The following is a 16,307-nucleotide window of genomic DNA, read 5'->3' on the forward strand; positions in this document are numbered from 1 at the left end:
CAACTGCTCTCCCCATCGGACCCAATTCCTCTAGCAGCCTGACATCGAAGGATTTGCATTCCAAAGCACGAAAAAGCACGTGCAATGGCTTCCTCGGCTAAAATAGCCTGACCCTGCAGAAGTCCCCTATCTCAAATATTTAAAACCATTCATGTATACAAATCTGTTTGGGGCACAGCCTCCTGCAGTGATTCGGTTCAGGGCAGAAGGAAGCACACCAGCCCCCTCATTTCCCCCTCAACAGGATGCTTTGCTTCTAAGCATCCTCTAGCCCTTAGTGTCAGGGAGAGCCAGGTCCAGCAGAGCTGCCTCCAAAACAGGCTCTCCATTGTGAAGAGGAGGAGATGATGGGCACTTGGAGGAGCAGCTGAACAGCTGAGTGTTTCCTTCTTTTTCAACCCTAGTAGTCGCTTGCATCTTGCCTCTCTACCTCCCGTGCCCCAGAGGCCCCGATTTTGCAGTCTATATCCCTCTCTCTTTTGATCTGTCCTTGAGCACCGATTTTACCGTGAATGCCATTGGCTCAAAGTTTGGAGGACTTCTTTCATCATTAACAGTTTTCATATGGTGGTTTCTCTCCCCCCCCCGCCCAAGATGCACAGGTTGTCCTCTACTTACAGCCACAAGGCAGCCCAAAATTTCTGTTCCTAAGCAAGACAGTTCAGTGAGTTTTGCCACGGTGTTATGACATTTCTTGCCACAGTGAATCACTGCAGCTGTTCCAGGGGTAGGCAACCTTGGCTCTTTTATGACTCGTGGACTTCAACTCCCAGAATTCCTGAGCCTGCCACGCTGAGGGGAAAGGGAGAGGTTTCCAAGTTGAGCCATGCTGGCTCAGGAATTCTGGGAGTTGAAGTCCACGAGTCATAAAAGAGTCAAGGTTGCCTACCCCTGAGCCACTGGGCCGTTAAATGAATCTAGCTTTCCCTATTGACTTTGCTTGTCAGAAGGTCAGAAAAGGTGATAACATGATCCTGGGACACTACAACTGTCATGAGCTCATATCAGTCCTCAGTCCTTTGACCAGGTGACCATGGGGATGCTGAACTGGTCATAAGTGTGAAAAATGGTCATAAGTCACTTTTTCAGTGCTGTTGTACCTTCGAATGGCCACTAAATAAATGGCTGTTAACTCAAGGACTACCACAGATTTGTAACCATCATTGCCTATGGCCTTCAGATGCCCTGCCACCTCAGGGTCTCTTTGGCAGTCCCAGAGCATCCAGCTTTTTGGTTTAGGGAGACATCTGAGGATAAATTAACCTCAAATCCATCAAAACAACCTCAAAGGCCAAATCTTTTTTTAAAAAACTTTCTGTATCTGAGGATTTTATGAAATCACCAGCAAACACCCTCTGTGGTTCTCAGAGGCCAAAAAGGTTTTAGAAAGTGATGTTGTCCTGTTTAGACATTTAATCCAACTGTATGGTCATCTAGAGAAGCATTAGAGGCTGTCCTTCTCTCTCTTCACTGATATGGCCTCACTCCCTTGGGAGGTTTAGATAATAAGGAAGAGCAAGAAAGAACATGGAATTTGGAAGGTGCTCCATGAGGTTGACTCTTGAGATGGGTCTTTCCCTCCACTGCTTACCTTTGACATCTTCTTCTGTGGTCTGAGTTGTAGTGGTGATGGTGGTCTGAGTGATGCTGTCATCGTAGTATTCTGGTTCCACAAAATAGTCGTCCCTAGCAGCATGGAAGAGGTCAGAGTCAGGAGCACTCTCTCCAGGAATCTCTTCCTCTTCCTCCTCCTCCTCCTCTTCTTCCTCTTCTTCTACCTCCTCTTCCTCTTCTCCATCCATATTCCTGTCTTCCTCCAATTCCAAGCTTTCTTCCTCTGTTGGAATACGTCCTGTTGGTACTTTGTTGCTGAAGATTAAAGATCCATCAAGTTAAGATCTCAAGCAGGTCCATCAAGCAAGAGGATGCATTTGTAGGAGCAGGGCAAAGGAACCAGAGAGACTTTTCCCCGTGAGAAAAGGCAACTATTCCTACTCAACTATATAATACTGTAGGAGCAGTGTCTTCAATTTTGCACTAATAAAGAGATAAATTGTATATGCATATATACATACATACATGCATGCATGCATGCATACATACATACATATATCTAAACATTTCCTTGCAGATTTTCCTTTAAGATCCAGATCCAGAAAAATTCAAGATTAAATAAGCCTTGCAAAGATACATCGTGGGTCTCAATGTAGATCTTAACCACCTTCCCAAGCAGCTGGATTTGCCCAAACTCATTGGCTCACCTGCGCAGGGCTTCCTCCCTTAAATGGGCAACCACAGGGGGAGCCTCCGTAGATTGTTCCAACTTGATGGCTGGCGGGCGTGAGGGGCAGCACACGTACTCCACACCTCGGAAACGGTCAGCTCCACAAGGTAGTAACATGCCGTAGCTGTGTAGCTCAAGATGTTCGCCACTGCAGGCCTGAAAGGTGGATGTGAACAAGGTTAAAATGCTGCAATGTAACACCCTGAGACTGGTTCACACAACACCTAGAACCTGCCTAGAGTGCCATGTAAACCTAGGCCATACAGCTGAGTTTTATCATGTGAACTCAGATAACTGATGTGAGCAACACCGTGTGTGCTTTGAAAACTTGTCAGCCTTGCTAGATAGACTAGACTGGAGACGTGACCATATGAGCTAATTCTACTTTACTATAAAGCTATATTAACAGTATCTTTCATGTCTGAAAATACAATTCTATTCCCATCTCCTTGGGTTTTTTTTCTTTAATCTCTTGCATTGGGGTGGAATCAGGATGACTGGATGTAGTTGAGAATTTACTGGCTGGATACCGTTCCTGACACCTATACAGAGTTCGCAGCAGATATTTTCTCTATACACTCCAGGAGAGAAATATCTGCCACTACCTAGGATCGAACTTACAGCCCCCTGATTGTGAGGCAAGAGCTCCACCTCTAGGCCACCACACCACTCCTACCCTCATCTCCTTTACAGACTGAGAAAATAGGGACTCTGAACCTCTTTATCTACCTGTTATGCAGCTGTGGGCTATGCTGTCTCTTATCTGGCTGTTCCCTAAGTAGCATCTCTGGGCCCACTCTCCCAAGCTCTTTCCAACACACCATTACAAAACTGGCTTGGATTAGGTAATCATCACAGCTAATTGTGGTTAATGAAGTTATGTGTGATAACCCAAATTGGCCTTTCATTTGAGTTTGTCTACACAGAAAATGGAGTTGTACACATTTACGCATAGAGATCATGAACTGGCACAGCCACAGCACCAAGCCAAAGTTTAGCTCTATGTCAGAATACAACCAGCTCACAAACCCCAACTTGGATGTGTTCTACATTAAGAAAGAGCAAATAAAGCTTAGAAAGCTTGCTTTGTAATAATCCAGCATTCTATAAAGCATTTGGTGAAATAAAGACACTTACACTATTTGTTTTTCCCATTGCATGGGATACCTTACATATTCCTCTGGAGCTGCTAATACAGGAAAGGAACAGCCTGGGGCTTCCCATGGTCTTACTCACTGTTATAAACCTTAAGACATATGCAGTTTGAGTATTTCACCAGATCTGTCCAACTTTCTCTTTTAAAAGAACAAGATGGCCATCAAACCAATGTTTTCAGACGTTCCTGCTGTCTGGCTAATGTTCTATGGTTTCTCCTTAGACTTCTTAATGACATTTTCCTAGAGATTTTAGTAAGAAGGCGAAGAAACAATCCCTTATCAACCCTGTTTGGAGGAAGGGCTCAACCATTCAGTACGGTCTTGATAAAAATCTCCTTATCTCTTCAAATCCTTGCCAGCCCTTTCAACTTCCATGGACTCAAGTGGAAATGCTGGAATGCACTCGATAAGAAGCCCACAGCAACTCACCTCTTTGGCCACACTGTGCCAATACAAGTAGGTCTCACATGAGTCCATTTTCTCTTGGTGTAGGAATCTGCACTTGTCTGGTACAAGAAGTGCTTCGCTCACAAACTCGCCCACTGGGGGAAGAGAACAGCAAGTAGGTACTGGTGTCAAGGGTTTATTATTTTGTCTTAACAAGGAGCAATGATGAGGTATTTATTGTAGCTATGCCTGGCAGGATAGGCAACAATTGCTAAGGTGATAATGATTCCTCTGTTCTTCCATGTTTTGTCACTAATGGAGGGTATGAAACTTGGGATTTGCCAGGTTTTTATGGATTACAACTCTCAGCATCCTTGACCATGCTAACTAGGAAAGATGGGCTTTAGGATCCAATAGTTTAAGATCAGGAAAGCTGCACGTTCCACTGCTCTACCACTTTGACTCTTCACACAGAGAAAAGTTGCTTAACAGCTCTGCACCAGTTTTGAAGGCATGAAAGTTTGTCCTCAAATTTTCCTTGAGGTAGATCAGATTTGGTCTGATCCTGACTAACTCCCATAATACCCAGTCAAAATGGCCTGGGATAATGGGATCTGAAGTCTGACAAACATGGAAGGCATTAATTTGCCAAAGGTTCATCAGAATGGACGAAAGTTTTAATTTGACAAAAGACAAGGTTGCCATCAAAGCATGTGCAAAGCAGGCAAGAATGAAAGATTTATCTCTCTGGACAAGCAATAGATCTCATTTCTGTAAAACGTTCTGCCTGGAAAAGTAATAAGGTAAAGAATTATCTGCAACTCCAAGTTTGGAAAACTCCAAGAATTGCAAGATATATTCTGAGTTAATTACAGGGATAGAAAATTTGGTGTCTTCTACAAGTTTGGGTTGTCACTCCTAATTCCTTGTCACTGGCCATTTTGCTGTGCCCCATGGATACTAAACTATTGACGGATTTCAAGTTGCTTACTTTGCTAATTATAATGCAATAAGCATTTAGAAAAAAAAAGTGCTATCGCCGCACTTTTCCCTGGAAAGAATGACACCGAATCCTTGTGCACAATCAATTTCTGCATCAATAGCAGCTTCTTTATTTCTGCTCAAAAATAAAATCCCACTGAATTGGGCTAAGTGCATATAACTTTCAGTTCCACTGAATCAGAGCTAAGTGTATACAACTTTGTATAGCATGAGTCAACATCAGGGTTTCTGAACCTCGGCAGGTTGAGGATGGGTGGACGTCAACTTCAGCATGTTGGCTGGCTGGGCAATTCTGGGCGCTGAAGTCCATCCCTCCTAAATCTGATGAGAGTGAGAAACACTGGCCTACACTACACATTTTTAATCTTTCTTGAGCCCCCATTGCCTCCTTAAGTAACACCAGCTGCCTGCAATTAGTGCAGGTTCGCATCCCACCAGGCTCAAGGTTGACTCAGCCTTCCATCCTTCCCAGGTAGGTAAAATGAGGACCCAGATTGTTGGGGGCAATTAAGCTGACTTTGTAATAATGCCGCTTGGGGGTGTGTGTGAAAGCCCTAATAAGCAGGCATTTACATAGAATGAAGGCTACTGCTAAGCTTGTAAGCCGCCCTGAGTCTTCGGAGAAGGGCGGGATATAAATCGAATTAAAATAAAAAAATAAATAAATAAAAGGTTCCCGAGGAAGGGGGGAGGCTTGCAGTTATCAGTAGCAAGACACTCCTTGCCTTCAAGCTGATGATTTCAAAGGCACAACACCCAAGGGAACCGAAGGCACAAGGCAGATAACAACAACACATGATTTCACTCTCAATTTTATAATCATTCCTTCTCATCCCCAAACAGTTCAGGCGGTTGGACTCTGTGCTTACCAAGACACTGGTAGGGTACCACAATGTGCATCTGGCCTTTGCATAATGATCGGCCCTTCTTGCACCAATTGTCTATGGTAACTGGCTGCGTCCCTTCCACAGCATTTGTGATCTGCAGCTCTGGATATACCTGCAGGGCAAATGGCTGTTAGTAGGGCATCAAACAGAGGGCAGAGAAAAGCAGGCCGTTCTCCCTTGAGACACTTCAGAGGGTGATGTATAGATGCACTCCCTCTTGCTCCTCTGAATAGCACCTCTGGAGTTGCTGATTCCCCCTTTTCCATCCATATATTCTACAGTTTTAGATTGGCTTAGCTTCAGAGATGTTCCGCCATCTCAGTAGTACAATACCGTACATAGACAGGAAAACCAACAAATGGATCATAGAATACATTAATCTACAGCTCTCACTCAAGATAGTAATTATCAGTTTCAAGTTATCACATTTTTGGATCAGTCGTGCATGGTAAAAGGAAAGGGAAGAAGAGGCCAGTCAACAGAAAGATGGTTGTGCTTCATTATAGTGGTGGTCAGTGGACTATTGAAGGATCTGAAGGATCAGTTTTGGTGCAGATCGTCTTGGAGGCTCTAGCCATGCAAGGTTTTGCTAAACTTGGCAACTTTAAGACATGTGGACTTCAACTTCCCAAATTCCTGGCTGGGGAATTTGGGAAGTTGAAGTCCACATGTCTTAAAGTTGCCAAGGTTGGGAAACCCTGATCTAATATGATTGCTTAGAGTCAAACCCAAATGGATGGTAATTAAGTCCAATATGTAGTTTGGTTCTTGTTGTGACTTGGGACTTGGTGGTAGTTTTCTTTGCACTGAACAATAAGTGTGAGATGTCACACTCAATGTCATTGAAGGGACAATCCAGGTCCTTGAGGGAGAAAAAAAAGGACCCAATAGAAATACAGATAGTAACCATTTGAAGTTATGATGGACCTAAGTAAGGAGGTTACATGTGACCTGGTTTTGAAGATACAATGGTTGGGCCACCCCCCACGGTCATTTGATCACACTTCAGACATTCAGTAACTAGGCCACATTTATGAGCATTTGCAGCATCTCATAGTCACGGGCAACATTTTATGACCATTTTCCTGAAATGGGGGGTTTGGCAAAATTACTGGCTGCCACAAGAAAGATCATAAAATCAGGTCAGTCATATGACCAGCCTGCTTTATGACCATCATGACTTACAACATGGAGCCTGCCCATTGCGGTTGTAATTCAAGGACTACCTATAGAACATGTGACTTCTCTTTCTAACTGTTAACCCCAGTTGGAGATTCTGTCAGAGAGTTTGATAAAAATTTAAGAGGAACTGAGGGTTGTTTCCTGAGTTCCTTGGACTGTCAACAGAAGAGGTGTTGGTTGATTAGACAAGAATAGGCCTGGTGGAAGGTGGGTGGTGGGTGGAGGGTTAATATTTTATTATTTTTATTTTTTTACTATTTTTATTTCTTTTATATTGTGCTTTTAGGTCCTGTAAGCCACCGTGAGTCGTGAGTAGGCGACAATATAAAATTTCTACATAAAACAAATAAAAATAAACCAAGAGGAGGCTGAAAATTAAAAAAAGATGGATTTGTAGGAACAAGAAGATTGACAACAGAAGGACTGGCTCAGAGGAGTAGTGATGAAAGAGTGGGAAGGTGGTGATGACATCAGGAGAATGAGTACAGGTAGTCCTCCACTTACAACCATTCATTTAGTGACCGTTCAAAGTTACAACGGCACCATCCCAGGGTCACGTGATCAACATTTGTGACCTTCCCAGCTGACTTCCAACAAGCAAAGTCGATGGGGGTGGGGGTGGGGAAACCTGGATTGGCTCAACAGCCATGTTAGCAATTTAACCACTGCAGTGATTCACTTAACAGCTGGGGCAAAGAAGGTCGTAAAACTGAGGTAAAAACTCACTTAACAACTGCTCTGTTCTAGCAACGGAAATTTTGGGCTCACTTGTGGTTGCAAGTCAGGACTGCCTGAAGTTGGGAACAGAAAAATGGGAGCTTGGAAGGATGGGAAGAAGATGGGGTTTTGCACGTTTATGAATGTGTGTGTACACATGCCAGTTTGTGTACCTCCTGGCAGTAGCTCCGGATTTCCTCCGTGGTACGAAAGCAAGTGCGAGTATTGATGGCATCGGGCTCCCAGTGCCCCGTCTGGACATTGAGATGGAGGACCAGTTTCCCACAAAACATGGCCACTTGGGGGGTCCCCAGGGTGGGCCCGAGGGATGCCCCCATTCCCTGAAAGCACAAAAAGAGGGGGGGGAAGATTAGTCAACATGTCTGACAAAACACCAAGCAGATGTGCTGGTCATGCACATTGTGCTGGTCATTGTGGCTGGGATAGGACCACAGCCAAGGTGACATCCATGGGGCATCGTCTGTCACGCAAGGTTCTTCCACTTCAGCAAAACTTCCCCCCCCCCGCAGCCCCCTTATTTTATTTTATTTTATTTTAACGTCTACCTGCTCTTTCTCTCTTTGCTGTCTTTTTCCCCATCCCTCCCCATCTTTGTTTGCACCATCTTTCTTTCTGGCTTCTCCTCCTCCAGTAACCACCAGGATGTTGTTGCTGTGGTAACCGCTCCCAATGGAGTTGCCAGATCTTCTCTGTTGCCATGGAGACCAGCTCCCAGATGGAAATTAATACTGCATCACCAGCCCCTTCCCTCTGCTGTTTCTCTTCACAGGGCCCACCCCCACTTGCTGGCCCTTCCTTCTCCACCTCCTCTCCTTCTTTCTTCCTCACCTCACCTTTCTTCCCCTCCCTCTCTCTGCTCCTTCCCCATCCTATTATTCACCCCTCTAACAACAGCTGCTTGCAGCATCGCAGTGAGGATGTTGGGAACCACTTCTCAGAGGAAGGCCATAGCTGGCCAGTTTGGGTTGAAACCTTTGCTCCTGTACCTGAGTAAGCAAAACCCAAGGGCTGCATTCCCACAACATGCTATTCCCAGGAACGTAGCCATTCTAAAATATGCCAGACTATATCAAAACCCAATCGTGGGTTGTGCAAAACCAAGGGTAGCAGAAGCTGGCGGGGTCCTTATCTTCTCAGTTCTATCTGCCTCAGCTTGAACAACAAAGCTGCTTCATAACGGCATGCTTCCTACCCAAACAACAAACAAGCATCCATTCACACGGCCTCCTCACCAGCTAGCCAAATTAGAAAAAAAAGCTTTGGGCCAAAATACTGGAAGCAGTAAAGGAGATGCTGGCTCTGGGTTGGAAAAGGCCACGAAATGCAGAGTCTTTGAAGAAGCAGGCGGAGGGCTTTTTTTTTTTTTTTAAGGATGGATGCTCCGAAAATACTTGAGAAGAAGCTTGAGGTCAGTCCCCACAGAATGGGGATTTTGAGAGCTGAAGATGACCCAGAAAGAAGCAGACATGTAACTGCTCATTTCTCTTTTCCCACCCTGCCACTCCCACCTTTGGGCTGAATTTCACCAAGCACATCAGTTTCACCAAATACATCCATTTCTCTTTTTTTTTTTCCCCCGGAAAGCGACCGTTTTAAAAATCAGGAAATCCCCCAGTCCCCGTCTCATACCCAGAAGAGAAGTGGGAAAGCACACAGAAGGGAGAGTAAGTGGGCTGCATGCAGGAGACTCTACCCGGCTTTTTTTCCCTGGGGAGGGGCAGGATGGAGGAGAAAAGAGGGCGGGATCCACCTAATGGAGGGTTTTTTTTTTTTTTAATGGAAGGGGCAAAGGAGAAGTCAGGCCTGGATTAAGCTGGATCTCATGGCTAAGCTGGTGCTTTAAGCGATTAAGCAGCTGCTGCAGTTTGATGGAAAGCTGACCACTGGACTCTACATCAGATGCAGGGATGGGGAAGGGAGGGAGGACTTTCGAGAAAGAGAAAAGAAAAGAGCGGAGTGGATTCCCAGTTGAGGGTCCCTCGGCCTGGCTACCTCTGAAAATAACCCAGGGATGGCAGGAATAGGGGCAGTTGCCTTGGGTAAAGGTAAAGGTTCCCCCGCACATGCGTGCTAGTCGTTTCCAACTCTAGGGGCCGGTGCTCATCTCCGTTTCAAAGCCGAAGAGCCAGCGCTTGTCCGAGGACGTCTCCGTGGTCATGTGGCCGGCATGACTAGACGCCAAAGGCGCACGAAACGCTGTTACCTTCCCACCGTAGTGGTCCCTATTTTTCTACTTGCATTTTGACGTGCTTTAGAACTGCTAGGTTGGCAGAAGCTGGGACGAGTAATAGGCCCTTACTCTGTTACGCGGCACTCGGGATTCGACCCGCCAAACTGCCGACCTTCCGATCGACAAGCTCAGCGTCCTAGCCCACTGAGCCACCGCGTCCCTTTTGTTGCCTTGGGTAGGAAGCAGTTAATTGAGACAGGATTAATAAATGAGCTTTAATCCCTGCTTCTCTTCCCCCTACCTGGCATTCAGTCAGCTGAGCTGCAAAGGGAGGAAGGATCAAACTGGTCCCCACTTCTTTCTCCCAACCTTGTCTTGCCTTTTACAACAGGGCAAAGATGGAGTGGTGGGGGGTGGGGGTGGGGGGCGGGGGAGGAGGAAGAGGAAGCTTGCAAAAGGAATAAAAGCCTCTGAAAAAGGCTTCTCTCATCCTTCCACCCCTCCCCCCCCTTCCAGGTGCCATTGGGAGCTGCTTTGTCTAGTTCTCCCATCCCTCTCCAGCTGATGATGGAAGGCCAGACTGGGTGCTGCTCCAGATGACCAGGCCAGAGGGTAAAGGCTGGGCTTCTGGCCAACCAACCGAGCAGCAGGGCAGGGGCGCCAGGGGTGAGACAAAAGGAAGGCAGCCCTTCTGCAGGGCTGAAGTATTGGGAAGGGGGTGAGTTGAAGGCGAGGGAGGTTACTGGTCCATTGCACACAGGAGGAGCAGAGCGAGGAAATGAGGGGACCCTCGGATAGATGGCGTCCCTTCTGGCAGTGGGACAACTTTCCCAAACCTTTCCCAAGGCTATAATCTTTAAGGGATGCCCCCCCTGCCCCCAATTGGAAGTCAGGGGAAGCTGGGATGGAAAATGGCCAAGGCTGAAGGCTGAGGAAGAAGTGACCACAAGGTGGACAGTGCCTTTGAGCATCTATGTAAACAGGACCTCGTCCAGCCTCTTTTGGATAAGAATAAGGTAAATTCCTCCCACTCCTTTAAGCCACATGTGGGGAATGTTAGCATCATCCAGCTAGAAGATGTTTCAAAGGTCCTCTAGGTGCTTTAAAGGTCATCTAGCCTCATCCCTTTGCTGCTCCACTGTCCCTCCTCCCCCCCTTTTTAAAAGTACTTTAAAACTACATTCCAATTGTGAAGACAAAATCATTTGATCACATTTATTTGGGGGTCCCTTTTATTGTCCTTTTTAAAGGACTGAATGGTTTCCACTGTTGTTTGTACCCGCCTAAGGGAAACAAAGGTGAAGTCACAGGCTTCCCAAGCACTAGTAAGTCAAGCAGGGACACGTAAGGGCGGCACTGTGCGTGTAGGTGCAACCTCGGTTGACTTTGCCTCCTACAAGAGGAAAAGGTTGGGTTGGAATCTCTTGGACATCTGCCCAGTAAAAAAGGTGACAAGAATTGCATGGCTGAATACAGATCGAGGTCTTTGAAGATTGTGCCTACGTTCTCAGCCGGCCCTGTGCCTTTGATGGTCGTGCACACAAAACACAGCCCGTGCATCGTGGTCAGCTAAGCTTTCCTCAACCACAGTTTATTCACCAAGCTGCAACTGCCTGGGTTCACACAAAACCACAAAGCATAGCTTACAAGCAACAAAGATGGAGTTCCTATGACATGCAGCATTACACCAAACTGAAGCAAACTATTGTATGGCTAATCATGGTATATTAAACCTAGTCTAAGGGTCCCCATCCTCTAAAATCATTAACTCCATTGATGAAGAAGAGACAGAATGTGCTAACATTGAATGTTCTTCTTTAGGATTCTGTTCAGCCATGCTCTCTTTCAGCATACTTCTCCCGAGACAGGCATTTTTTGGACATCCATCAAACCTCTTCATTAAGCTAGTTCAGCCATTTTCCTTAGCCTGCCTTCCTTCCTTCCTTCCTTCCTTCCTTCCTTCCTTCCTTCCTTCCTTCCTTCCTTCCTTCCCTGTCTCTCTCCTTCCTTCCTTCCTTCCTTCCTTCCTTCCTTCCTTCCTTCCTTCCTTCCTTCCTCCCTCCCTCCCTCCCTCCCTCCCTCTCCTTCCTTTTCATTCCTCACTCCCTTCCTCTTTTCCTTCCTTTTCTCTCCCTCTCACCCTTCCTCACTACCTCCTTCCTTCTCCTTCCTTCCTTCCTCTCTCCCCCTTTTCCTCCCTTTTGTCTTTTTCCTTCCCCCCCTTTTCCTTCCTCTTGCCTGCTACCTGCCACTGTTCGGCTCTCCAGGTACCACTCTCCTAGGAGTGGACCACATCATTTTGGATACCTGAGGACAGGTCCATGTGCAAGGGAATGAATGGTTAGACTCAGAACCGTGTCAATCTAGTGGCTTTTCCAATCGGCAGAATGCACCAACAACCTGCATTCTTGTGAGGCTGAAAGTAGCTGTGCGGGTGTCTCTCGCTAACCACAAAGGAAGCTGCATTTAGTTCCAGAACACTGAGGCATAAGAAGTGGGAGGGGAAGGCTCACTTACGCCTTGCTCAAGAAACCTGTTTGCTACTCGCTCAGCGTTCAACCCAGATTTTCTACGGTGCCGGTGCCGTCTAGGCAATTTTTGCAGGAGAAATTCTACCCCACATCCAGGTTTCCCCCAGATGCCCCGTGATGCCAAGACAGTTTTGCAAAAGAGCGAAGCCCCCTCCTCACAAAAGAGAATAAAATCTCTCCCCATCGACAAAATTCAAGTATACAAAACCTAGGCATGAACCCTTTTGGTGCAGAATTTGAACATACCCTTTGATGGAGAGAGGAAAAAAAAACACGGCCTCACATCACGGGCCCGAGTCCTATCATGAGATTTTTTAAAGAGAGGTAGCCTTGAACGTCTGGCAGCGCCTGTCATTTTGTCCTGAAAGCTCCCCACATTTCTGAATGAGGCCTTTCAATGACCCAGGCTGGGAGAGGATTGCCTGGTGTCCTATCTCCCAGGGCTCGGGGGCGGGGGGGCGGGAAAGGAGCGAAGGGGCTGCATTATGACCAATGTCACATGCAGTCTGGAATATTTGTGATGAGACTTGCTGATACCCACTGCCTCTTATTAAAACTGTAATATGTCTTTGACGTCTCTAGATTTTGGAGCCGAAGAGCTGAAGTGAGACACATTTAACCGATGATTCCAAACAGATTCTGCCCAATAAGCTATCCGTGCTCAAATGCTGATAACGCCACGGAAGGAATAAATGATGGCTACGGGAGACCCTATACAAGCCCATTACCTCCCTGTGAACATCAAGCCAGGATTTCCTGGGTTGTTCCCCAATGAGGGTGACAGGTTGAGTGCCTTTGGCAGGATTTGGGTACATCAGGCAGGGTACCCACTAGGCTGTTAGACACTTGAGACCAATCCTATGGCTTGAGGTCATCTAGTCTTATTTCAAACCCATCTTCTGGATATTTGCTCCCTAGAAGTAGGACATCTACAAGGCCTGTGGAAACCATGGGTCTCTCTGGCCATGTTTGCTGAGAACATCAGTTTTTGCAAAGGGCCAGTCCGCTCACGAGACAGAGCAAGATGGCCAAATACGATCCTCTGTGTTAAAATATCACGGCCATTGTTGGCTTCATCCACTATCCCTATGTGAAGACGGGGCAAATTTGCAAAAGATTTCTGGGTTTCCTCATCTCTGCCTTACCCAGCCAACACTAAGTCCATGGGGCTCATTTCTAGCAATGAGCCTCCAGCGGATGTGACTTGGAAACCCGCCACCAGCTTATGAAATGAGAGGATGGCCACTGGCTCTGAAATGTTAATCACGGTCACCCAGTCTTGAGGAGAAGGTTGCAATGGCTTGGGAGGGGGGGGGGAGGGAAAGGAAGTGATTTGAAAGAGGACAGGGCACCAGCCAGTGCAGAGATCACTTCCCAGTTTGGAGCATCTGGTTGGATGGGTGGAGTGGATCACCTTCACATACGGCCAATCCCAGCCAGGAAGATCACACAAAGCCAATGCCAGCTTCTCCCAAGGCTTGGGGCTGGGCTGGCAAGGAAAAGGCAGAGGGGGTAAAGATTTAGCACCGTTCCCAGAGCCGAAAACCCCTTTGCCAGACCATCGTCTATGGGTGGCCTTCCCCAACCGGGCGCCCTCCAGATTCGAGGGCAGGGGATGATAGAAGGTGGAGTCCCACCCAGCTGGAGAGCAGCGGGGCGTGGAAGGCAGACGGGCGCTTTCCTCTTCCCCCCCCCCTCCCCTCCATTTCCCCCCTCCTGGGATTTCCCGGCGAGCGCTTCCTTTCTCGCCCTTCCTTGGAAGGAACCGAGACGGGGAAGGGTCTCCGAGCAGGTCTCTCCCCCGCTCTCTCCCCCTGACCTCGGGCAGCCCCTTCTCCTTCTCCCAGCCCCAGCTTGCCCACCGATCCCCACCCTCTCCCCCCCCTCCCACCCCACCCCGGCGGAGGCGCGCGGGGCTACGGTCCAGGAGCCTCGCTGCTCATCTCCGCCCCTCCGCCTCCGCGCCGGGCTCACCTGGGTGTTGGCTGCGCCTCCGGGTGCGGGGAAAGAGGCCAGCAAGAGCAGGGGCGCCAGGAGCCACCGCGCCGCAGCCCAGCCAGGCGAGCCGCATCCCGTCCAGCCGGCCATGGCTCGTCCCGTCCCGTTCACGCTCGGCCGGGGTGGGGGGTGGGGGGTGGGGGCTCGCGCTTCGTCCTGCACGGCGCGATCGCTCGCTCGCCTCGCTCGGGCGGCTCCTCCTGAGCCAGGCAAAACGGCCAGCAAGGAGGCTACAAATGGAAGTCGCCTCCCGGGCTTGGGCTGGGCTGCGCTAGCCTCGGGCGCTGCTGCGGCGGCTGCTGCTGCTGCTGCTCCGGCGGCTCCCAGCTGGGCTGTGACAGGAGGAGCTGGCCCCGCCGCCGCCGCCGCCTCCGATCGCCTTCCCCGCCGCTGCGGCTGCAGCCTCTGCCCGGCCCCGCCTCGCCTCGCCTGCCTCGCCCCGCCCGCTCCGCCCGCAGCCACGGCAGGCCCAGGAGGGAGGGGCGGCAGGAGGCGGAGCGCAGCCGGAGCTGCGGAGCCGCGGCTCTTTCGCCCGCTTCGGGAGGAGACGGCGGGGAGCCCTTTCAGACGTGCCCCGGGCGGCGATGGAGCCCCTCGGCCACGGGGAAGGCGCCGCCTCTCTTCTCTGCAGGCTCCCGGGCGGAAGCCGTCCTGGTTTTCGGGGAGCCGAAATGGACCGCGCGTGCTTGGGAAGAGCCGAGTGGTGGCTTTGCTCGCTGCCCACGCGTGTTTCTGCGAGCGAAAGCCAAAGGAGGGTTATATTTATATTTATTATATTTTATATTTATTATCTTAGGGTTGATAGATCAGACCCGATCCCGGGGCTTGGCCGGGCCAGCCAAAGAATGCCCTGGCTTTCGAGTTTTCCTCACCCCACCCCCCCATATAACTTTATTTAAGATTTTAATAAAAAAAAAGATTAAAAAATGGCGGGGACTAATATTAGATTAAAGAAAAGAAAGAAGAAAAGAGAGAGGGGGGGAAACAGAGGCAAAAGTACAAAAGAAATGGCAGAAAATACAAAGTAGTTTCTGATTTTCTTTAACAAGTAATTATCACAATATAACAAGGTAACATAACGACATAACATAGCAATATAATATAATAATAATAATATATTGTATATTATATATATTGTATAATATACATAATACACACACACACATTGTAGAGCAGCGTTTCCCAACCTTAGGAACTTGAAGATGCGTGGACTTCAACTCCCAGAATTCCCCAGCCAGCATAGCTGGCTGGGGAATTCTGGGAGTTGAAGTCCACGCATCTTCAAGTTCCTAAGGTTGGGAAACGCTGTTGTAGAGTATATATATTCTAGTTACAGCATGACTCTCATTTTTTTCCTATAATCTGTTTTTGGTCATCAAAACCATGTATTAAAAAGTTCATTTTTTCCCCTTCTGTTTCTTACAAAAAAGTCTATAAGGGGATTTCCAGTCAGCAGTAAAGTTAGATAATGTCTCTTCTTTGATCAAAGATGTCAATTTGGCCAAAACTAATGCAGAGAAACAAACGAGGTGTGTGTGTGGGGGGGGAGAGGTTATGTTGAAAGGGACCTTTCCTAACAGCCCCCCCCCCCATCAAAGTATTGCCTCCTTTGAAGTAATATCTGCAGGGCCAAGGAAAAACTACTTCAATCACTAGTAAGTAGATGGTGACTGCAAGGCTTTTAATCTTGTTTTTCCTCTGCCCTAAAGGGGATTATCCACCAGGTGTGAACATTTTCTAACAGGTCTTCCAATGGGATCTGGGCTGATCTCCCCTCTTCCTGGTTTTGCAATGGATTTTTACCCATTGGTGCAGATTGGCATCATCTTCCTTCCAAGTGAGGCACATGGGCATATTTATTCTGCCCATATTCTTTCTAAAAAAAAAAAAAGAACAGTCAAGATTCTGGTCCCAGTACAGTCCTTGACTTACAACCATTGATTTAGCGACTGTTCAAAGTGACAGTAGCAT

General features: G+C 47.9%; 1 protein-coding gene across 2 annotated transcripts in view; it reads right to left on the reverse strand.

Annotated features, from left to right (window-relative positions):
* The window catches only part of APLP1 (amyloid beta precursor like protein 1), a 40,474-nt gene extending 25,764 nt beyond the window's left edge, over positions 1-14,710 (reverse strand). For both annotated transcript variants that reach the window (XM_083368995.1, XM_083368994.1), the window contains exons 1-6: positions 14,313-14,710; positions 7,790-7,957; positions 5,700-5,829; positions 3,871-3,983; positions 2,262-2,440; positions 1,592-1,869 (exon numbers count right to left, since the gene is read on the reverse strand). In XM_083368995.1, the coding sequence (XP_083225121.1) occupies positions 1,592-1,869; positions 2,262-2,440; positions 3,871-3,983; positions 5,700-5,829; positions 7,790-7,957; positions 14,313-14,426 (982 nt within the window). In that variant the 5' untranslated portion in view covers positions 14,427-14,710. The remainder of the gene's footprint in view (positions 1-1,591; positions 1,870-2,261; positions 2,441-3,870; positions 3,984-5,699; positions 5,830-7,789; positions 7,958-14,312) is intronic.
* Between the last annotated feature and the right edge of the window lie 1,597 nt (positions 14,711-16,307).

This window comes from Vipera ursinii (assembly GCF_947247035.1).
Source record: "Vipera ursinii genome assembly, chromosome: 9".
NCBI lineage: Eukaryota > Metazoa > Chordata > Lepidosauria > Squamata > Viperidae > Vipera > Vipera ursinii.